This window comes from Glossina fuscipes, unplaced genomic scaffold, assembly GCF_014805625.2.
Source record: "Glossina fuscipes isolate IAEA_lab_2018 unplaced genomic scaffold, Yale_Gfus_2 59, whole genome shotgun sequence".
Taxonomy (NCBI): domain Eukaryota; kingdom Metazoa; phylum Arthropoda; class Insecta; order Diptera; family Glossinidae; genus Glossina; species Glossina fuscipes.
Genome location: NW_023998431.1, coordinates 6,177,620 through 6,202,227, shown reverse-complemented (window position 1 = coordinate 6,202,227; position 24,608 = coordinate 6,177,620). Strand labels below are relative to the sequence as shown.

Here is a 24,608-nt window from a genome sequence, read left to right as displayed (position 1 = left end):
GCACGCAGTGCCTAAACTAAAATTTACTCTAACATGTAAGCATCATCATCATCATTTGGGCACAAAATTCTGATTTATATATTTACACATATCCGTGTACATCTACGCAATGATAAGTGCGTAGATGGATACGAATAGGGAGGAACCAGAAGAATGAAATAAAACTTCATAATAAGTCGGTTAAAATACAATTAAGTACAAAATACAAAACCATCTAAGACCACTGAAATTCATAATTAAATTGCGAATATTTTGAATCAGAAATCACACATGGCCAAGTGATTGCAACTAACGAGCGCACAAACTTATGTTTTAACTAAGGGATAAATAAAATTGTTCAAATTTAACTTGCGTGTAATTAAATAATGTATTCATTCTTTGCAATTCGGTATTGGTAATAAAATAAGTGCAAATATCTGAATTCGTCCAAAAAATGTTAAGTCTCCCAAGAGATCAAAATTCATATCAAAATTTCATTATTTAACTATATCACTTTATATGGTTTCATGTCAGTTTCAGTGTTACGCTATCTCTTTTATTAGTATATAAGTGCACATACAATACTCACACATGTATTTGGGCCACGGTTCATCATTCTTTTATAGAATTATTTTGTTCATTCAATTAATACAATTATATACCTCGACATTAAGAAGCAACAAACGTTGTTGTTATTGCTAGGTCCAATATTTTTTCGATACGAAATTCTAAAACGAACACACGCACACATATACAAACACAAACACAGACACAAACACCAATGCTTATATAAATATATATATATAAATTTTTTTTAAATCGCCACTTACCCAGCACACCAAGAAATGCTTCACCATTGACAGTGCCGGCCTCGTTCGAACGAACACAAGTATAGAGGCCAGCATCTGATTCACGTACATTCGATATTAATAAGTCTCCGGAATCCAAGATTTGTACTCGACTTGAAATTTCAACCAATTGTGTCTCTATGTGATTGCAGCAGCGGTAGTTAGTTTTTTTTTTCGATTTCAAATTGAGAGGGTATCGTTTTCAGTAAGCAATTGATAACAAGTGCCAGATCAATGTTAGCATCAACGGCAATAGCGAAAGCAAAAGCAACAGCAATAACAATAACAACAAGATATGAGTTGGTGTCAATAACGTGCCAATCGCAAAAAGGATTCAGTTCAAATCAAGATTGACAGCAAATTTTGTTGTTGTTTGCATGTGTTGCGTTCATGAGCACATTCCATGTATTCCGGTTCGTTGGTTTGTTAGCCGCAACAAAAAAAAATGCATTAAGATTTGGCGTTTTTATACATTTTAGTGCCATCGATATATATAAATTTGTTTGTGCACATATGTAGACGTATATATATGTAGTGGAGGCATGAGAATGCATTTGTTTACCGCACGTTGACATTTATTGTCATAATATACAATTATATTAAATATTCATTACATTTTAAAATGGTTTTCGGTTTTATATTTTGTTGTTTTTTTTTTTTTTTATTGTTGTTTTTATATATTATATACATTCAGCAGATCGCATAACGTGTCCATATAGACCAGAGCGGTGTTATTGTCATTTGCGTCGCAGGCAGACGCACGCAATCGCATATTACGCACACAAATACAACAGTAAGCACAGATTGACATCAGACAACCATTAAAAGCCATTTATTTGTTACATAGCGGTTTTTGGTTAGTTTATTTTATTAAATGCGACAAAATAGATAAATTAAAAATAAAAGAAAAATAAAAGAAGCAAACATTTTTTATTAGATTAGTATTATATTTAATGCATATATACATACAAATTATTATAATCTATAAAATTGTATTTTCTTATAGGAGATATTTAACGAAAGAACCGATTAACAAAACTTATAGGTCGGTGTAGGCAAAATCTTCGCTTACCAGGCACAAATTACGTAACTGTTTTTAAAGAAAAAATTTGTATTTAACATAAAGGAAAAACTTTTTAGTTATCAATATTCAATTAGTATATATGTACGTGAGCATTATTGATAAAGGAAATTATATTACACCACTTTTCGTCAGAGTAAGTTCAAGGTTGTGTAGAACGCTTGCAACGTTCAGAAGGACTTGCAATCATTACGATTCACTTTGTAATCAATCAATATCAATCGGTTTACAGTTATCCTTTGCAGCGATTTAGATATGTCCCTTTGTCTGCCCGCGTAATATCTCTCCATGTAGTTTTGCTGTCCACCGTACAAGTTACCATTTTTTAGATAATTTGACGAAATTCAGCACATTCTTTATGCTTTCGCTCAGGCAATAACATTGTGGTAAATGAATTGGAACGGACAATTTTTACGATCGCGTCATTCCCTCATAACAATATAATATATTTTGGAAAAATTTCGATTTTTAATATTTTTTGCAAATAGTTCATTGGAAAATAGTAAATTAATCCAAAACTTTGTACGAAATGGAACCATTTTCTTTAAGCTCTTCAACATAATATTTTGCAATAGCAGTTTGTAAAGAAAACAGAAAAATGAGTGTTACATTAGACGAGGTGGTGTACGGTATTGAATGCTTGATTTTGCCTTTAACTACAAAATATTAATTAATTATTCCATAAAAATTTCCTAACACTAGATTCGTCGCCTGCTTTCAAAACTGACCTTTATTTTTACACTCATCTATACCCATCTCTTGTCACAGAAAATAGCTTTGGTGTTCTCCGCACATATTCCTACATGTACACTTACTAAAACGGTTTTCATCTCCCTATTATTAATATATATAGGAATTTCATTCTGAATAATGGAGTCGGACCAGTAATTCAGTTTATTTAATGGATGGTCGTTGTAAGCTTATTGCACCTGCCTAACACGTTTTAAGTTGTTGTGAGTGTGTCTATAGCAGCATAACTGTTATTCTTAAACAACTGAGATTATACGCCTGATATATTAAATTTTATTTTATTTAATAAAACTAAGTGTTTTTTTTTTTTTTTAAATTTTTAAATTCTTTAATAACCCTTGTAAGCAAACCTTTCGATTTAATTGATGCGATTATTTGCATAGAAATTTACGGACTTGTCAGACAGTTTTTAAACTTTAAAACGTCATTCAATAAGTTTTGTAGAGTGACATATAGACATATAGGATGACTATTGACAAGTCCACCTGATTTTTATTCAGTGTCGACCTTCAAACGGAACGTTCATCACATTGCCATTGACCATTATGGCATGACACCATTTTTGTTTTTCTAAAACAATTAGAAAAATGGGAATGAATTTTGTGTGAAGCGTCATCGAATCAATTGTAACGTGCATAGACTCGTTACTAATCATCTTACCAACTTATCGAGTGATGTGTTGCCTTATCAATAAATGTCAACAAAACGAAGTCGAATGTTAATAGTTTGATTGAGATGATATCTATGTCAGTCTTTTAGCTGACTTTAGAAATTATTTTACTGTTTGAGAGGTTTTTGTACTCACATTACATAAAGGTTTTCATAGATGTCATCCTTAATAAAAAATCTGTGTTGACAAATTGCAAGAAAGCATGAAAATTTGGCCACGGGATCATTATGCTCTAATTCTATTTTCAAATCTGGCATCCGGCAATTATTAGCTCATTGAAAATCGCAAAGGGGGGCTCCCGCCAAAAAGATATGAATCAAGTGTGAATTAATTTGGAAAACCGTAAGAAAATCTCTTTTCTTACTTTGAGTATAAGGCGAAGTGCAGCTCATTAAATCAGCTTCGGCGCTAGTGATCGTGCGCATAAGGGATAATACTTGGACAAATAAGACGATGAAATTATATTTCATTCGTATTTATTCGTACAAAATTCATTTCTGCTTATACTGAATTAATAGTCAAGATTTTATAAAAAGAGAACGATTTAATCAAAGGAAAAGGTGAGGGGAAAATAAAATGTTCTTAGTTTTAAAAGTATTGTGAATACTTTAAATATCGCTATGATCAGGTGATTAAAAGGCGATCAACAAATTTCGTTCTTCGTATTTCGTTTAGAAGCGCAGTTATGCTTGGTTGTGTCTTGATCAAATTTCTTTGTTGCAAACAAATTCACAAAATCAATATATTTTTTGACTACCAATGATTGTTTTATTTTCTTTTTTTTCCGTTAATAAATAATGAAATCCATTATTTAAAGTCATTATGCTCGGTAAGTAATAGAAATATATAATATATACAAATATATACTCATAGGTTTTTATGTTGAACTTTACACTTACCATTGTAAATCCATGTAATGTTAGGGTTCGGTGCGCCAACAGCCCGACATGTTATGGTAGCATCTTTACCATCTAATGCGGTAACGTTTTGTGGTGGTTGTTCCAAGACTGGCGCAGTAGCTTTTAAAAAAAAAAAAAACATGTCTATATAGTGTATGCATATATACATATATATATATGAATATATACAAAATAAATACATTTGCAAAATATACTATATAATATATAAATAAATATCAAATAAACGAAAAATTGTTTGTAAAATGTATGAAAAAAGAAACGTGTTTATATATAAAAATTTTTTTAAGTTAATATAGTATTCAAATAAAATTAACATAAAAAGTAATTCAAACAAAGTTGTTAGAACTTTAAAGTTTATGTTCAACTAACTATCCGCATATAAACATCAAACTAACGTTTTATATTTGGTTTTTTCAGGAAAATACATTTCTATCCAATACGGCAGAAATTATTATGCAAAATGAAGGCCATAATTATACAAATGAAGGAAAAAATTTTGAATTTTTTATAATAGCTATAATCATATATAAAAATCACTCTAATTCATTTTACTATAGGATGCTGTCTCTTCGATTCTATCATCACCTGAAGTACGATCCAATATTTCTGAAACTTATTTCAGCTAACTGAACGTACCTGTGAGCTGACCATGCGCTTACATTTTGCCTTTAAATTTTTAAAGCCTATCGAAAATTCAATCAGTTTCACGCTTTTCACAACTAGTTATGGGCGAAAAAAAGACAAAGAAGCAAATTATATTCAGATATTCCCAGATCCTTTCTAGCTATCGCTACGTTTGTTGCTGATAAGCGAAATAGTTCGTTTTCTGGCGTTTCGAAGCCGACATTTTCCTAATTTAAGTGACAGTTCGTGTAAGAACTTCCAATGTTTGTGAGAATATTCATCACACAAATTCCCAACGACGAACAGACAGAAGGGCATGCATGCCTAGAGGAACTTAGCATTTGATAGTGACCTAAAATATGTGTACACTTTATAGCATCGCTAAAGTTACGAATCAAATTTCAATATTCTATAATATTGCGTGAGTATACACTTGCTTCGGAAGTGACCGTCCAAAGAATATACGAGGAAAATTGCACTGTTTTATCGATTGTAATTTATGAATAATGAGATTTTTTTTTGTTTTTGAAGATACAGCTATTCTCACATTGTGTGATAAACTATCCGCATCCTTCCACCCTTTTTCCCCATTTTCCATGCCAACTTATGTGCCAAAGTTCAAATGTTTCTGCCAAACTTGAAATCGATATTGTACATTTTTGCGACCGCGGGAATGGCAACAACGTACAACACACAGACGGACAGACATGACTTAATTAACTCAGAATTTCATGCTAATCAAGAATATACATACTTTAAAGAGTCTCGAAAGCTTCCTTTTGTGTGTGTTTTTTGTGATGTGGATTTGACAAAACTGATACCTGTTATCCTTCGACGATACGTATAACACGTTAAAAAGTTCAAATCCAATCTTTTCTACTCAGCACAAAGTCCTGTTGGCTCGCTGAGTTACAGAAGAACACGAAGTTAAAGCGTTATAAATAGATGAACGTGATCTAAATTTAGTAAAATGATTTATATGTGAAATCGTTATTGAGATCAGTTTCCATCATGAAGCTTCAGTACGATTTTAATTTATCGATTTCCATCAAATAAAGGATATGGTTGCAAACACGGCTCCAAATTTATTTTCAAAAGCGCTCGACTTTTGGCCAAAATAGATTAGTGCGTCCAATTTCCCTAAAGTTTAAAAACAAAAGTCCATAAACAGGCACTATACCGACAAACGTGACTTATACAGATTGAAAATATAATTCAAACAAATTACTTCGTATATTTAAAAGTGAGATTAATTCAAGACTTTCTGGAATTTGCGTACATCAATAAACTCACTCTTACCACAACCAGTCCGATGCACAAGAAACATTTTTCTTTTCTCATGAATGTTTCTAAACAAAGATAGTTACATATTTTAATTATTTCACTTCATGTGATTATGTAACGATTAATTTATGTATTATTGTTGTATGTTGTATGAAGCGTTGTATACAACTTCTAAAAGTGCCTTAATTTGGCAAAGCAAAGATAAAACATAAAACAGATCTATCGACTTTTTTTTTAGAGTTTGGTACAAATTTGGTACAGAGAGTAACAGAGCGAGAGCGAGAGAGAGAGAGAGAGAGAGAGAGAGAGAGAGAGAGAGAGAGAGAGAAGAACAATTTTATGGTAATGTTATATGCATTATCACAGGCAACTGAATACATAGATATGCCAACATTATGTTCAAATTTAAGATTAGGAGGAGATTCTTAGGGACTTTTTTTCCATCTGCTAACCCTGTTAATTAGCAGCCATTTGTATACTCGCTCTTTCTTTCTCATTAATTATACGGGCATGGATTCCGTTCTGGGCATGGCTTCTTAATGTGACGTCGCATTCTCTCCAAAGTTTGCAAAGCAAAAACATATACAAGTTTATGCTTTTAAGCGCATATGGACTACAGCAGTTGTGTAGATACGAAAAAAGACCATAAAGTCAGGGACGCTGTAGCACATACAATTTGCTTTCTTTCTATCGTTCATTTGTGTGATTTTGTGTTCGCCAAATGGGTTAACAAATTTCAATGAAGGCTTTTGTATGAGGAAATATGAAAAAATTTGGAATTATTAAAAAAAGTACATTGTAATCTGCAGTATTTATCTTCATCTATATAAATATATATGTCTATTTATATGACATTATTATTATATTCTTATCTTCCAGAATTAAACAATTAAATAAATCAATAATATGTTAAGAACTAGTTATTAATTTTAATTTTTTCTTGGAAATTTTCATTTTTTAAGAATATATTCAGTTTTTTTTTTTGGAGCAATTTTATATTAATAACTATTTTGGGTACCACATTGCAATTACATTAAAATAATTGTGCGGGCTAAAAACACAGACTTGTATACATATATATATATATATATATATATTATATTTTTTGCTTTGCAAACTTTGGAGAGAATGCGACTTCATAAAAAGAGATCATTAATGGAATCCGCGTCCATACAAGTGGCTCCCAATTAATGGGGTTACTATTGTTATTGATAGCGGATGAATAACAAATTCCTAAAAATCTCCTGACTTTAATTTTGAAAAAAATGGTGGCGCATCTACGTGTTTCGTTGTCGCTAATATAATATAATATGTGGAAAAGAATTCGCCCAAATATATTCACAAAGGTATCCTAAAAAAAAAAACCAAAGGAAAAAAGCGAGAAAAAAGTAATTTAGGAAAATATGTTTTTATATATGTGCTTTTATAACGAATTTTGGACACTTTGCAATCAAAACGAATGCATACACGGAAATTGTTTAGATGTTAAGTTTAAGCTTTATATCGCAATTTTTGCAAATTGAAAACATAAAGCCAGCGACACCGTTTCAGAATCTTAAGTTAATCGAAAACGGAAAGATCACATGTCACCCAATTTTAGATATCGATTGTTCGATCGATATCTACTTCAATATTGTTGTCGTATATAAACTTTGTTCTTATTATTTACTAGACTCTGCAGTATTTTTAACCAAGTTAACGGATTAAAAATGAAGCCATAAACTTAGGTAATAGTAATATGCTTGTAAAAATGTATATAAATAGAATATTTGCGGAAGGCGGAGTGAGTCGGACAAGAACGTTTGAATCGAAAAAGAATATTGGAGTTGAGAAGTCAAGAAAATTGCCAAAGTACGATGTAAATGATCCTACCCTTAAACAAATTGATTGTAAATAAAAGAATCTTGTGGTGGAAACGTGCAAATGTGTTTCTCTTAGAAAGAATACTCCCGATCGAAGTGTGATGGGGACCGTATCCGAGAAATATTATTTATCATTTATTATTTTATATTTTTTAATTTTCGGTAAACCATAATTCCCTTTACGGTGATATGATGGTGAATGGTGAATGTGGAACTGAAATTAAATTTTCTAGCTTAATACCAGCAAACTCAATTAATTGATTAATTGAAATAATTTAGCGATGTTCGCTATTACATTATAGATTTTTAAAGATGGTTCGCATCAGATTTAATCAGCTTTATTTTGTTCCCCTCCCCCAATAAAAAATATGTGGATATATTTTTTAAAGTTCCGTTGTCATTTTCTTATTTTACGAATATTTTATTACATAAAAAATGGGAAATCAACATTTTCAAAATTATGATTTAATCGCTAGCGGCTGCTTCGCCAAATTCTCATTAAATTTCACATCAACTGTTGTTAAAATGTAAATATTTTGATATTTTATGCTTCTTTTACATGGCTTAAGGCTTTTTCAAATGATTTAAATAATTACATGTATCATCACATTTTTGTAAAAAGTTTATTAACCGGAAAATGATCACTCGTCCGTCCAACGATATTATTTACACTTTGTCGGGTATATCTAGCGCATACGCATGGGCATTATAAACAGAATAAAAAAACGAGTAGATCTCTGTTTTTCGAATATGAGCATTCAAAACAATATCTTGAAAACACTTGCAAATAAAAGGCAATATTACTATTACTTGTATTATTTACAACATTAAGCTAATTTTTGAAGAAAAAAAAAAGCAAAGAATTCAATAATAAAAAGTAACAATACATTGCATACTTTTATGTTATATGCTGTAAGGTGAATAGTTGCTATATATTGTTCAGTAATCAAAGTGATTATATCACCCCCCATTAGCAATCGTTCTGAGGACGATAACAAGTTAGATATGGATGGGTACTTTTCAAGGTTGGTAAGGATACGAGATCTATTGTTAAATGATATTCATTCTCGATTGACTTTTTACATAGAAGTGTAACATTTTAATGCAATTAACAAATTAATGAAAATTTTCCGTCGCTCGTATTCGTGTTAATTATGCCGATCTGGACGAATGAAAAATAAATATAAAACGGCTTGGACATTTAAAAAGTTCCCCGTATCAATAAGGCATAAATAGTTCAAGAACTGAGATACAAATGTCACTACCACGCCTAAAATTTACTTTTTAAAAACCATTCTTGGGAGTTGAGCATGCATTGTAATATATGCTCTAGCTCTTAAACGAAGTGAATTAAACTAATGCATCGTTAATACTATATATGTCCTATGGGGCATGCTAACTTAAACTTTTGTATAGAAAATACGCACAACTTTATCACATCGTTAGCTTGCCTTTAACCCTTTTATTATTGTGTATATTTTCATATTTACATCGCCCATGTCGATTTTCTGCCGAAAAGTTCACGCAACGTCATCTTACCTATCTCTGGGAGTCATCTTAACTCTTGCTGTAGAAATACCTATACATTAAGCAGTGACACAGTGTTAGTTATCGCGAAATATCTAAATAAAGTTAAACGTACTGCGGTACTTCTTATTCAACGAACGGGCCAAATCGTAGAAGTCACCGGCACTGGATGACTGATGCTATTGCGTCTCATTGATAAAACGAAATCTTTGGTGCAAATAGCAAACTTTAATTATTTTAAATAAATACGCTGAACAGCTGGCGAAAGGATCAAGTGATTTAAAGCGAACTTTTAAGGAAATATTATATATATGTCTAGCCTTCGTAAATTCTATTGGTTTTTAGAAAGAGAGTGGTGAACAAAGCACGTTCTCGTTCGCATGGAGTCTCGAGAACCTGATGTACTTACTGTCTGGGACTAAGTTCGTTTTGAATTTATATTTCGTATATAAAAGTTCCTCGCTTTAGATGCTGCTGTTTCTACACGTTTTCGATCTTATTCGGTTTTCAAAATCGAAATTTTCGAAGAGAGGGTAATTTTGCTTAATTAATTTTAATTCTTTACTTTCATAGCTTCTATCATATACACTGTTCTATTAAACGTTTGCGATATCTTCGGTACGGTTTTTAGATTTTCAACAACAGGCTGAAGCCAGATTGAGCTAATATAGGCGAATAGGGTGGTTACGGAACAATACGAGTTGAATTTTAGAGTAAAAAGGTATCGAAGAATTAAGGTTATGTAAAAAGGTACACTATCGTGATATAGAAAGCAAGTATTGTCCGGCTACGTATCTGGCAAATAGTTTTACGCAAACAATGTATTAGGTTAGGGAAAAAGAAATCCATTATTTTTATATGAACTTCAGGACTTTATTTAACATGCTTCGGATTGTCCGATTTGGGTCAAATATGCACCGTTTTGTTGTATGATTTGTTGCCATTTTAAAGGTAAGTTCAAAATGCCTCTCTCATAGAAGTCCTGGTCTCTATTTGCAAAAAACTCTAGTAGTCGATTTTCACAATCCTCCCTAGATTCCAATTTTTTATCATTAAAGAAATTTTGCAATGCAAGAAAAAGATGATAATCGCTTGGTGCCAAGTCCGGACTGTATGGTGGATGCATTAAAACTTCCCAACCAAGCTCCCGAAGTTTCTGGCGAGTCACTGTAGATGTGTGTGGCCTAGCGTTGTCCTGGTGGAACACGATACCTCTCCTGTTGGCCAATTCTGGCCGTTTCTGGTCAATCGCTATCTTCAAACGGTTCAGTTGTAGACAGTAGAGATCAGAATTTAGCGTTTGGCCATATGGAAGCAACTCATAATAAATAATCCCCTTCCAGTCCCATTAAATGCATAGCAAAACCTTCCTGGCCGTTTGAGGTGCTTCACCGCTCTTTGACCACGATCGTTTTCGCACAGGGTTATCCTATGTGATCCATTTCTCATCTCCAGTCACCATCCGTTTAAGAAATGGGTCTATCTCATTCCGTTTGTCTAAGGCTTCGCAGATGGAAATTCGATCCATCATGTTTTTTTCTGTTAATTGGTGTGGCACCCAAACATCGAGCTTCTTTTTGAATCCAGCTTTGTGTAAATGGTTTAAAACTGTTTTATGGTCGATTTTTAGCTCCTGGGCGATGTTACGACTGCTAACATGCCGGTCAACTTCGATCATTTCTCCGATTTTATCGACATTTTCGACGACCGGCCTACCTGTGCGAGGTGCATCTTTAATATCAAAAATTCCTGAACGGAATCTACGAAACCAAAATTGCACATAATTGGCTGTTACATTATCGGAACCATAAGCACCATTCACAATTTTAGCCGCCTGGCTTGCATTTTCGACTTTGTCTAAGAAAAACTGTAAAATGTACCGAATTTTCTCTTTGTTCACTTCCATTTTTAACACGCTGTAACTCACAACTGAATGCACCAAACAAAAAACAGCAAAAGAATTTTTTTTACTGCGAAATGTACAGTATGTATATGTACAGTATCGGAAATTGTTTGATCGATACTTTACGAAAAATCTATCAGTGCAGCCATCTACCGAAAAAATAATGGATTTCTTTTTCCCCAAACTAATATAACGCTCGAGCAATCGCCCCTATTAACAGTTTGGTTCGGTGGAAGGAATCCGTAATGTACGTAACGCACCAAGCTAGTCAAAAAAAACTAAGCCTGGCTTCTTTTTACTGTAATAATATTTATGTGTATATATGATAATGCACATGCCTGTATATATGAATATAGGGTGTTCCAAAATTCACGCAAGATTTGAATTGAATACAAAACAATTTGTTTTCCAATAGTACATTTTTTTTTGAATGCTTATAGTACAGGGCTAAGTGTAGAATAGCACATCGGGTAAAGAACCTCCACGGCTTCCGTTGCTCTTTTATTGAAATTCTGGTCATCGAAACGTGATAATACATGACCTAGGAATGTCTCGTGCAGTAATTGATTTGTTTCAGGAGATGATTGGCATGTGGGGCCCATCTTGTTGAAACTGCACGTCGTTTGCATCAATAAGAACTGGGTTATCATAACGTGATATGAAGCACCAGTAACAGCCATTGCTTGACAAGTCGCATTTTCGAAGAAGTCTGGCCAAATTTTCATTATTTTTGAAATATTGTTCAACAATGTTAATTGCCCTAAACTATCAGCTGTTATAGGGGTTTTTTTTTTTTGGTTGCCAACATTGCCGCACAAATGGCGGCAAAAGTCATATCTTGCGTGAATTTTGAGTATATAACGTGCGTGTATATTAGATTAACGAAAAATATCGTGGCGTTTTTTTTCCGATAGGTGGCCTCAGGCTTACGTAACTATGGCAACACCAACCCATAGAATCCATAGATGATTAACAAAAAAAAAAGGAGAAACATTGCATTTGTTAATAATATTTTACGTAATCGCGTCGGCCAAGATGGTAACACTTCGCAGGCTTGTAAGCAATGCTCGACATTTGCGGTAAAATTGGTTTATAAAAATCAACAGCACACATACATTTTGTACGCTTCCGCTCTGAAAATTGCGAATTTAAAAGCACTCCGCGCTCGTGTGACCAATCGCTGATAAAGTCGCAATCCTTCAAAATGATTGAGAATTTTCGGCATATTTCCTTACATGACATCGTTACAGAAGAAAACAATGACCAATAAACCGTTTTCAACCATTCAGCATAAGGCTGAATACAAAGAAATTCGCCAACCGGGTATCGCATAGTTTAACAATTAAATACTTAAGGAAGGGAACGACTACAACCTCCTATAAAGGGACGCTTTGTGACGAATTTTTTGCAATGAAAGGGATGCAAAGAAATATTCTAGGAAAATATTGAAAAATGACAACACCGGAGACATTCTCGCAAGGCAGGTCAGTTTAACGGGATAGCGGTTTAGAGCAGAACTGCCATAATTTTGAATTAAAAAAAAAGAGAAAGTATTTATAGCTAAAGGAATACAAGGGATTTCCTAGAAGTAGCAACTCGCGAGGATTTGAACGAAAAAGCGCAATTTTTGAGCGAAGCAAAGGTAGGCTTTTACTAATAGTTTTCGCCATTTCTTATCGAAAATTAGAAATTTATTGTGAAGGAACGGTATATTACGTTTTATTCGAAGTAGTGTCCATCAGTAGATAATATTTTTCCACATCTTCCTGGAAACAGTGGGATACCAAATCGGAAGAAGTCTTCATTATCCATGAGTCGACAAATCCTATGCGTAAAGCTAAGTTGAAACGAAGGCTGTAAAACTCACTTGGTTTAAGTTTTCGCTCAGAAATTGTATTATGATGGCAGAATCGTTTTATCAGAAAGATGGTAAGAGCGTACCATCGAATACCATTTATTTGATTTCATAAATTTTACTTTAATGGGAGAAAGCGAATCAAGGAAAACACGCGCAACATGTCAATAATCGGAAAAACATCGAAACATCACCTTGAATGTTGAGCGCCTGTTGAGCGGTATTTTCAGTCTGTACCTTTCAAATATGTAGGCTACATGTTTATTGAATTGATTCGCATTGTTAAAGGGAATAACATTCGAGACCTTTGATAGAAACTGTCCCAATATTTGGGTGTCTTAAAAAAAATTCCAAGGGCCGCTCTTGTTCTTGATATTTCAATAGGATTTTATTTCTCTTTGCAATTGAATAATAGTTTTGAAATTGATGGTCTAACTTAAGTAGATTAGTGTAACTTAAGTAGAGTACACGTCTCCATCTACATAGTATAGTAAAATTCACTACGGCGTTCAAAAAATGTGGAGAATCCGGATTTTGAAACTATGTAAAGGTATTAAAGTAGCCTTTCCTTTTTTTAGATTGACCCACTGCTACGATCAGAACTATTAACAAAAATTTCATGCCTTTCGACTTTTTATTTAACAAAGTTGGATGTTGAAAATCTTTGTCGAGGAACGTCGAAAATGAAAGAATTTATTAAACAAGTAAATTTTTACTAAATAATATTTCAAATTGAGTAAAATTATGTGTGCATATCTACTGGAACTTTTAACAATGGCACAATTAAGGGTTTCTACAAGTGTTACAAAAACTTTGAAGGTGATAACCAAACAATTGTAGACGAACCAGTTTCGGAAAAATCATTAACCCCAACCCCTGATGAAGATATATGAACAAAATCTAGATGGATTGGATTAATTCCATGTGCGCGTTTCTATAAAATCTCAATGTCAATTTTTCATTTGTCAAGTAAAGTTAAAATATTGCCAAATTTTCTGCCAAAGTATCGCTCAAGTTGAAGACACAAACACCACGCCATTAGTTGATGAGTACAATCGGAGTTTGTTACATTTGTCACATTGAGTATACTACGGTCCAAGTCTGCGGGTGTATGTCAACATAAAACAAGAATTTTTAAACAGAAAGGACATGTTTACTGCATGGAAAGGATAAAAACTATTCTATCTATTCCAGTATTGATCATCGTTAGCCATGCTTTTAAAAATCTTCCTTTTTTGCCTCGAACAATTTTTTGAGTGGGTTTTTCTCATCTTCGTACGAACCATAGCATTGCTTAACCAGCGGCAGTCGGAAGAAATCAAACCTGATGCATAAGCCGCATGAATTCGCACTTTACAACTGGGTGCTTCCAACATGCAGCGAATCGGGTTTGTAGCATGGATGGCACTTGGTCAGCAGGTGTGTTAGGCACATAACGACGAGAGGGAGACAAATATGATTACCAAACTGAACATGCGTGTTAAGGATATGTAGCTTCAATATGGACGGTGCCACAAACCACACAACACGAACATCCGCTAAGTTGTGGCCGCACTCTAGATCGCTATATGCAAGTTATCGAAAATTACCTAAAAATGATCTAGCGCTATAACGTGTCGCATAAAGCGCATTTCGAAGACGTACTATTTCAAAAATGATGACGAGGTCCAAACAACATATTGGAAAAAAGAGTTTGATTCAAATTTTAAATAGGAGTGAGTTTTGTTTACATTTAATATCGGAACCACGAAACTGATAACCCTTAGAACTGCTAATATGCATGAATTGGTAGTTATGCTCATCTAATGAACCGTTATGCGTTAAAATTTTAGCGCTTGTATGTCATGTTTTCGTCAGTTTTGAGCAATCTTTACTAAAGAAATATAAATATAAGCGAACGTAAACGAATACGAATTATTTTTATTTCTCTATTATTACTTGACTCATGAAGATTCATTTATACGCACATAAACAAATGTATGCGGCTTTTGGTACGTGGTTCTGAATTAAATTTTATATTAGGAAAACCGCATGTTATATATATTTTCAAGTGAGTATTTTTGCTTTTAACCAAAATAAGAAAATTATTCGGAAAATAAACAAACCAAACAAATAAAATGTTACATAAATTTGAAATTGTCAACAAAACAAATAGAGCAAATTGTTAATGCACATAAACATAATACATATATATATATATATATACATATATATATGAGTACGGAACCACATATATATGCATACATGCGTATATAACCATTTATAAATATGCCAATGGTGTATAGTGCATGAATATGGAGCATTCATGGTAAATAACAAATAATGAAAATCGCATTAATAACCAAACACACGAACAAACGTAAAATACACAAACAAATAAGCAAAGTTCAGGCATGTTATTTATAGTAGAAAAACATTTATATCCTTTTTTTTGTTTTTTATTTTTTGTGAACGAAATACATTTGCACAAATACATATGCATGCATGCATAGGAAATTCGTTGTACGTTTACATACATACAATTAAAAGCTTGAGAATATATATTTAAAAAGACGACCGATGTAAAATGCTAAAGTATATACATATTGTCCTTATAATTGTTATTGTTCTTCTTATAGACAATATGCGTACATACACGCATTTATATAAATATATAAATTTACTTGGGAAAATATTTTTGCAGAATTGTCAGTTATAAGGCAATAGAAGTATGCGTGCGGGTGCAAGTTCTACAGAGAAAAATATTAAAAATGAAAAAAAAAAAAAAAACAAATTTGTAGAAAAATTTAATAAACAAAAGCATTTCATTGTTTATAGATGGAAGAAACGAAAAACTTGTAAAACCAAAGTTAAGTAAATGGTTTTTGTTTAAAATAAACTTATGGTTTGCTTAAAAGTAACAGTTTAACAGCACCATTCACACCGTCCATGTATACGTGAATTTATGATATGCTGTACATTTTAATCTAAAGATGTCTCCAATAACGATATGTGCATAAAGAAAGTTTACATAACGCAGTTAGTTCTTTCTTTTTTTTTTTCTTCTAGAAAATTCCGCCGCATTTTCTCATATGTTCAATGCGCGCAAAAACTGATTTTGAAATTTTTACCAAATTTTTTTAGTAATTTGTTGTGACATTTGTTGTAATAGCAACTTTGTTTGTTTGATTGTTAACTTTACCGACTATTAATGTTGGTTGCAAAAAGAAAAGTTACCATGCCTGGGATATTGAGAAGGCAAGGGAAAAAAAATTGGAGTTTTGATAAAAGAAGAATAAGGAATGAATGGGATTTCTCAGATAAAATCATGGGACGCGGAGACCATAGGTAGGTAGACCCAGGGCATAAGATCAGTAGGGCCGGTAAGTAGATTTCATCTGTTCATCTATCTTCATAAAGGTATTTGTATTCATAGCTCTTTAGTGTAACCGCCTTTGGTGTGTCTGTAGGATAAAGATAGAAGAAAATTTAAACATGTACATCGGTCCGTCTGCTGTAAACGTTCCCTTAGCCGCAAAATTGAAAATGTTGGTTTCAAATTTCGCAAAAACATTGAAAGTTCTTGCATGCAGATTGATATTGAAGAAAATAGCTCAAACCAGTCAAGGGACATGTCTATAAGGCAACAAAAACTGAGGACACCTTTGCTGTCCATGTTTTTTGCGCTCGTTGCTCATATATGCTTTCACACTTGCTCGCGATATACTCTCACTTTTAATTTAAAAGAATAGAAAATATCAGCCTTGCTTGCTTCATATTATAGCGTAGGACATTTATTTTCGTTATAATCGAACACAACGAATTAATTCACTTGCTCATGTTCATATTCGCTCTTTAGCTGCAATGAGCTTGTCTCTGGATTGACTATTTCATCAATGTAATTTATCCCTAAAATATAATTCATCTAAACAGTTTCAAGTTCAAATTTTTGATTTCAATATTTACAAGAATATATCGATTTCACAAGGCTTTCAACATGTGTTAATAAATGTATGCATGTGAATTGCAAATCGGCGTACTCTTATAGGGATATATTGTTTTATACTCTACTTATAATAAAGGTATATTAAGTTTTGTGCGTTTGTATGCAAATTCCAAGGATATTTAAGTTAGATCCACCGTCTATAACAATTGATCAATAATCATTCTTAATTATTTTGTGAGTTGATTAAAGTGTGTCTTCCATACCTATAATCCTTTTCCCGCTTATAAACACGTTAAAATTTTTTTGTCTGGCAAGGCCGACGCTTATATACTTTACACTACTTCGCCTAATACTATTCTTTAGCTATTTCCATTACAACATATTAATCACTGAATCTTTTTGGGAGGTGGTTCAAAAAATATACCAATATGGTTCAAATTTTGCGCAATAAGTTTTACACCTTAGAGCAATATTCTCAAGCAACTGTTACCATAAAATGCTAAAGTACAGACCTTATGGCGATATAAGGGCTTATTGTGTGTACGATAAAAGAAATGTGCAAATTTTAATATATCACGATCAAAATCGTTGAAAACTAATACAGTACAGTCCCCGTGCGTCCCCCCGTACGATGACCTAACTTTGCTTCATATGAAGCGGTCTTGCACGAGCCATCTAGATTATGCAAAACTATTAGCCGTACACAGCCCAAAGGCCGTAGCTTACTCGTTATATTTAAAATAATATTCTTCAATAATCAGGTTCAAGAGACGAGAAAAATCTTTATAGCCGTTGAGCCGTTGAGTAAATGTTTCTTTTTTCCCATAAAAAACTTAATCAATACATATTTTCTTTAACATTCTTTTACCGTGTTTTGCGAGCTTCTTTTAGCGTATTATACGAACACAAGTCGTAAGTTTTTCGCAGTCTTATAGGGCTGGATTCCTGTAATTTATTACTGTAATCACTTAAAAGAAGTTACAAAACTTTAATCGCATAATTGCGTTTACAAGAAAAAAAAAAGCCTTCAGATGACAATATTTGATTTAATGTTTAATATTTTATGAGATAAATTTTATATTTTTATTTTATGTAATATTAATTCAGAGCAATGATATGACACAAAAACACAAACAAATTACACAAATTTGCTAAGCAAAATCTGATTTACATTGGTTAGATTTCTTGTTCTATTTCATTGTATGTCTAATTTTTGATATCTTACGCCGAAAATGGGTAAATAAAGAATTACAAACTGGATGACAACAAAAAGAAATTAAATATATTGTAGTAAATTTGGACCACGTTAGGTCACCTATCTGGGATATGCTTCCAATTTTTCCATTTTTCATTATTTTATAAAATTTCTCATTTATCACGTTTATGCGGATGTATGCAACATGAAGAAGGATTTCAGGTAGGCTCATTTTCTAAAGGACCATTCGAATCAAAATCACTTTTTGTATCGATTAATTTGTTAATTTGTTCATCTGTTCGTCTTGAGTATCTGTGTTCAACTTATAAACCGCATTTTTTGAGGTACATTGATGAAATTTGATAGACTGATCTGTTTTTATCCAAGAATGAACACTATTGAAAATGGTTCGTGTCGGACTACTTTTTCGGCCACTTCACATATAACGCCATACTGTGAAAAGCCGCTATATGAACAACTGTAGGGTAGTGCAGAGTATGTAATGGCGCTATAGTGTTTTTACTTTGTTTTTAATCTATTTTTAATACGTCCTTTATATACAATCAATTTTTAATATAAAAAAAAAAAAAAATAATAATAATAATAATTAACATTTAATTGTACATATAGTACATGAAATGGCATAAGGTATTCAGAAGTTGGCCTTTCCAGAAAATAACTTTTGTTTTAGTTGTTTTAATGCCGCTTTTATATTTTTATGTAAGTGTTTGTGCATTTTATTACAAGCACAGTTTGTTAGAACGTAATGTTAGGGTTGGTTTTTTGGATGAATTTCGTTTTATAATATTCTGTTTGGGTGAAAGTTATGTAAGTAAATTTTTTATCTGCTCGAGAAGCATTACTTAAGTTCACTGAAAGTGTTGAAAATTTTTTCGAAAATGCTTACACATAGTGACGTACATTTTAAGAGCAATCTAAATATGAAATTGAATAGGGTGAGAATCGATTTTTGTCCCATACATCTATATATATATATACATAAGGTGTTCCATATAAAAATATATTATGTACACAATCTATCTATTAATCATCATAATGCCACTTTCGTTTTAAAGTTATTTGTAACTAATGTATTTCAAATAGATAACAAAATGCATATTATATATGTATGTACAAAATAGAACATTAAAACATATCTCCAAAAGTAAGAGAGTTGTATTTTTGCTTTAAAGCGGATCTTGCGGGGCAACATCATTGTACATTTTTTTTTATTTTTTTTTTTTTATTGGCTTTAATAGATGCTTTAAATATGTATAGAGAAAAAAAAGCAATTTTTTCTTTGAAATTACGATATTTTTTTTTTTCGTTACTTAAATACATCCTTAATAATTTTTGGAAAATATAGTTATTCTTCTATATTTCTTTCCTTTTCTCTTAAAGCATATTTGCAAAAAAAATTACTGCTTTTTTACACTATTATCGTGGAGCGATGTTAAATGAACACATCGAAAATGTAAACTTTTCGTTTTGTGCAGCGTTTTCATTGTATCGTTCGGTTTGAAACAACAGCCTTAACATGCATCGCCAGATTTAATTTTTATCCAAGTTATTTCTTTTTCTATAATCTCTTAGTACAAATTTTCGATAATTTAAAGGTTCGTTATCCTGGATTTGCTGATGCAGAGCAAGCTCATAAACTAGCAAACCATATATCTTGAATCCATTGTAAACGAAAGGAAAAAAGTGCTTAAAAGGATCTTATTTATCTTAATTAATTACAAGGCCTATGGCCTTGAGATTAGATTTAAGTCGGCCGAAAACACTTTCGTAGGGATAACGTGGTAATGTTCTAATAATAAGTAACTTGATGTTAATCGCCCTAACAACCGACGTTGTTGGGATTTGTGCAAGCATATAATGGATATTTTTCACATTTTGATGTTGCGTCTGATATCTACGTGTCCTTAGCACGCGCGAAACCCTAGTGCTCATCCTTAGGCAGCTTTCCCGATCTGCTCCAATGTTAAAAAAGAAAAGAAAATCGATTTCCGAATTGAATATTTAAAATGAAATGTACCGTATACATCACTATCGCCCGCATGAACAAATTTCCTTGTGACATCCCTTATATGCTAATATTTTAACTTAATCTAAATATCGTAGTTTGCCCGCTATTCCAAACTTTCAAGCAGAATTGGGCACACTGCGTTTTAACTTTTTTGCAACTTCACTACTCGATTTAGGAGAATAATTGTTGGGAGATCGGCGGAGATCGCGTATGGCTTCATTTAAAATCGGCAAATAAAACGATGAATCGTTGTTTTTGTCGGAGAAGAGTTGTCATCACACTTCACAGGCCAATGCTATGTGTTTGGTCACTATATTTTCCCATAAAAAATGAATATTTAATCTAAACATGATATATAGATTTTTTCATCGCTCTGACGTTATTGAAAAAAATAGGATCGATAAACCACTCTAACTCATAACGATCGATATGGTAGGAAATTTTTCCAAGTGCCTTCTAATGGATCAGACATTTTCAACATAATATGGCCCTCTTATTACAAACGACATCTATATGTTAGCCCCAGGAATTATTGACCGATGTGTTAAAGTCTTTTTGTAACGCAAACATATATCTTTTGGTTAATTTTTAGACCCACGCCCGAAGGATAAAGGATATATTCATTTTGTCAAAACATTTGCAACACCCAGAAGGCAGTATCAGTGACGCCTCAAAGTATATATGTTGTTATGAAAGTCTCAAATTCAGTTAATGTCAGCTAAGTAATTTTTGGTAATAATAAATTCCCTAAAGAAGGAAAAACCAAATGAGCATTCGCAGGAGCTTCATGCAGCTGCAGGCCGATGAAAACGATTAAAGGAAAAGCAGGCTGGGATTAGAAATAAAACCATAAATTTAGGTATAGTAACATGCTTGTAAAAATGTATAAAGAAATGTAAAAAGAATATTTGTGGAAGGGAGAGTTAGTCGGGCAAGAACATTTGAGCTGAGAGTACGGCCAAAATAATTTGTAAATTATCCTACATTAAAAGAAATATAATTGTAAATACTGTTGTGAAAGACAAAGTAGTAAAATGAAAGAACTTTCGAGTGTATTTCTCTTGAATAAAAAATATCGGCGATCTAGTGATACGGATGACTGTATCTTGTAGAAAGCGAATTTCATAACAATATTCTTGATTAGCCTCAAATTCTAAATTGATTCAAGCATGTCCGTCTGGCCATCTGTCCGCGTGTGTTTAATGTCTGTTGTCAACATTCGACCGCAAAAATAAGACTATCGACTGCAAATTTGGCAAAAACATAGAAAGTTCTTGCGCACAGGTTGGTATTGAAAATGAGCTCAATTGGTCGAAGGAGCCGCCCATAGCACCACGAAAACTGAGAACACCTCTGTTTTTCAAAGGGATTGAAGCAGCACCAAGCTTCAAAGCCCCATAAAATATACAAATTTTTGGCCAGTTTCAAATTAGGACTGCATCTAAAGATGTCCGCCTATTCGTCTCTCCATCTGTGTGTTCGCGCAACTTTATAGTATTCACGGTAAACATTCGCTTGTTAGGCGAAAATGAAGATATTGCCTACAAATTTGAAAAAGAGTTGCGAATTGACTTAAACTTCTCAAAGGGCACGCCTACAACGCCTACAACACATAACTGTATGACAAAAATTTGTATTTTGAAAATAGAAGAAATCAGCTGCGCCCACTCTATCTCATAGAGTGAGAAAGTTTACTTCATTTACTGTTTTCATTTTTTTTAGGATAACGGTGACCGGTTGCGACCGAATTTAATTTTTTTATTTGTTTATAATTAATATTGAAACAGATAAAAAGCAATTTATCATTTCATTTCCCAATATTCCATAAAAAAATTAAATATATATATATATATGTATTTATATGTACGATAGTAAACGTATTGCAAATATTTTGGTATAAATTTATAAAATTACGAGGAAAAAAAAATTGAATAAATTTTGTGCGCACATTTTTGATTATTTATAAAATAAAACTATTACTGTATGCCGTTTGTGTGTTAGTTGGTTGCATTTCAATTACAGTATCAGTGATGCAATATATATGTATATCATATTCAATAATCATTATAAAACAAATTACGCAAATCATTGAGATTCAATAGTGATGGGTTCAACTTTTCATGTTACCAGATTGTATTAAACAAATAAGAAAATTATAATCGGGTGTGACCGAATCTTTTATACTCATGACCGTTATCCTAAAAAAGGGGAAAAAAGTAAAAGAACTAAACTTTCATGCTTTTTAAGATGGAGCGGGCGCTGCTGATTTGATTTATTTTCAAAATAAAAGTTTTTGTCGCTTAGGCGTGTGGGCGTTGCAGGCGCCTCTTTGGAAAAGTTTAAGTCATTTCCAAATTCTTTTGCAAATTTGTAGGCAATATCTTCATTTTCACTAACTGGAGAATGTTTACCATAAATACTACATAGCAGCGCAAATAGACAGATGGACAGACGGACATGTAAAATGCATTCCAAATTTGAAACCGGTCAAGAATTTATATACCTTATCAAGTTTTTCAAACTTCTTTCTGCGCCTTATAAAGGCACTGAAAAAAAATTAACTTTGGTACACTATAATATTGGATAGGCGTAGTCGATTTTCTCCATTTGTACGCGTAAATATTATAGCGTTGCCCATAGATTATATGTTCAAATTTTTATATATTTATCTGCTATTGTTTAAGAGCAATTAGCGAAAAACCAATTTTTGATTGCTTTTGAAAAACAGAAATGTTATCAGTTTACGTGGTGCTGTGGGCGCGTCCTTCGACCGATTTGACCGATTTTCAATTAAAACTTGCGTGGAAGAACTTTCAATGTTTTTTTTTCAAGTTTGGAGTTCATAGCATAATTTTTGGAGCGAGAAGAATTCTTACAACAGATATTACACGGACGGACGGACATGCTTAAATCGATTTAGAATTTGCTCTTGATGCTGATACTAATGCAGAATATGTATATGATTTGTGGACTCTCTGATGTTTTCTTCTGTGCATTGCAAATGTTTTGACCAAGTGAATATACCCCTCACACTTTGGTAATGGGTACAAAAATCCATATGCGCTCGCATATACCGAGTACCGAGCTCTATATATTAATAAAGAATAAGATAAACAATTTGCATGGTAATGTTTGCAGCGCCGGTAAATATATATATGAGAGTATTCATTTACCGATATTGAGTATATATGTAAGCGTTTTTTTTTTTTAATAATTATAATTGATGTTACATTACTTTCCATCGACATTAGAGAATATAATAGCGTGTATAAGCCTGCCTAAGCCTGTTACTGACGAAATTGTCGTTATTTTGAATTATTTTTTGTTTTTGCTTTTTATCATTACCTTAAAAAATTTTCGTAAATAAGTCATATGTAATATTTGAAGAAAATCATGTATTGTTAGTATCAGATGATTGCATAACTTTTTCTTTCTTTCGCATGAACCTTTCAAACACAACTTTCATATATAATATTCATTGAGTTAAATAAATGCCATTCTCAGCCATAAACTTTTGCAGTTTTTTTAGCAAAACCATTAAGAGTATCGTTGTAAAATTCTGAAATTGCTGAGCGAAGCCCGGGTGCAAATGGATTTCCATTGGCCTTTCTTTTCGTGCATATGCTAGCGATACAATTGGTAGCCGGAACAGGCTATATGGTGGATGCAAATCAAGATCTGACAATGTTTGTCGATTCATTACAGACATGTGTATATATGTGTGTGTGTGTGTATCATGACATTGTCATGAGTTTTTTAGTATTTATTATCAGGGTAACATTATTTGATTGTAAGACGAAGCGAAGATCTGCTGCTTCATTTAAATTCTATACACCGTAGTATCGTATACGATGTGCGAGGATGAAAGTCATGAAATTCGTTTTGGTTCCATACTTGGTTTCTAAGTTTGGTAATTACTAATTTATACCTGGTAATATTAACGTATGAATGCTAATGCGACATATATTCTCATGAAATGACAAAAAAGAAAAAATCGATTATCGAATGTTGGTCCTCATAAGCGCATATTATATACGGTATTTGAGATTTGATTTAATTGACGTACGAATTTAAACTAATTTGTAAATTTATGTTGATAAGAAAAAAAAAATTGAATATATTTGGATATGGACACAGGCCTACAGCTAAATCGATT

At 32.6% G+C, this 24,608-nt stretch overlaps 1 protein-coding gene across 5 annotated transcripts in view; it reads right to left on the bottom strand.

Moving 5' to 3' along the window:
• The window catches only part of LOC119637287 (protein sidekick), a 218,132-nt gene that overhangs the window by 17,906 nt on the left and 175,618 nt on the right, over positions 1-24,608 (bottom strand). For all 5 annotated transcript variants that reach the window (XM_038033213.1, XM_038033214.1, XM_038033216.1 and 2 more), the window contains exons 6-7: positions 4,228-4,347; positions 810-965 (exon numbers count right to left, since the gene is read on the bottom strand). In XM_038033213.1, coding sequence (XP_037889141.1) covers positions 810-965; positions 4,228-4,347 — 276 coding nt within the window. The remainder of the gene's footprint in view (positions 1-809; positions 966-4,227; positions 4,348-24,608) is intronic.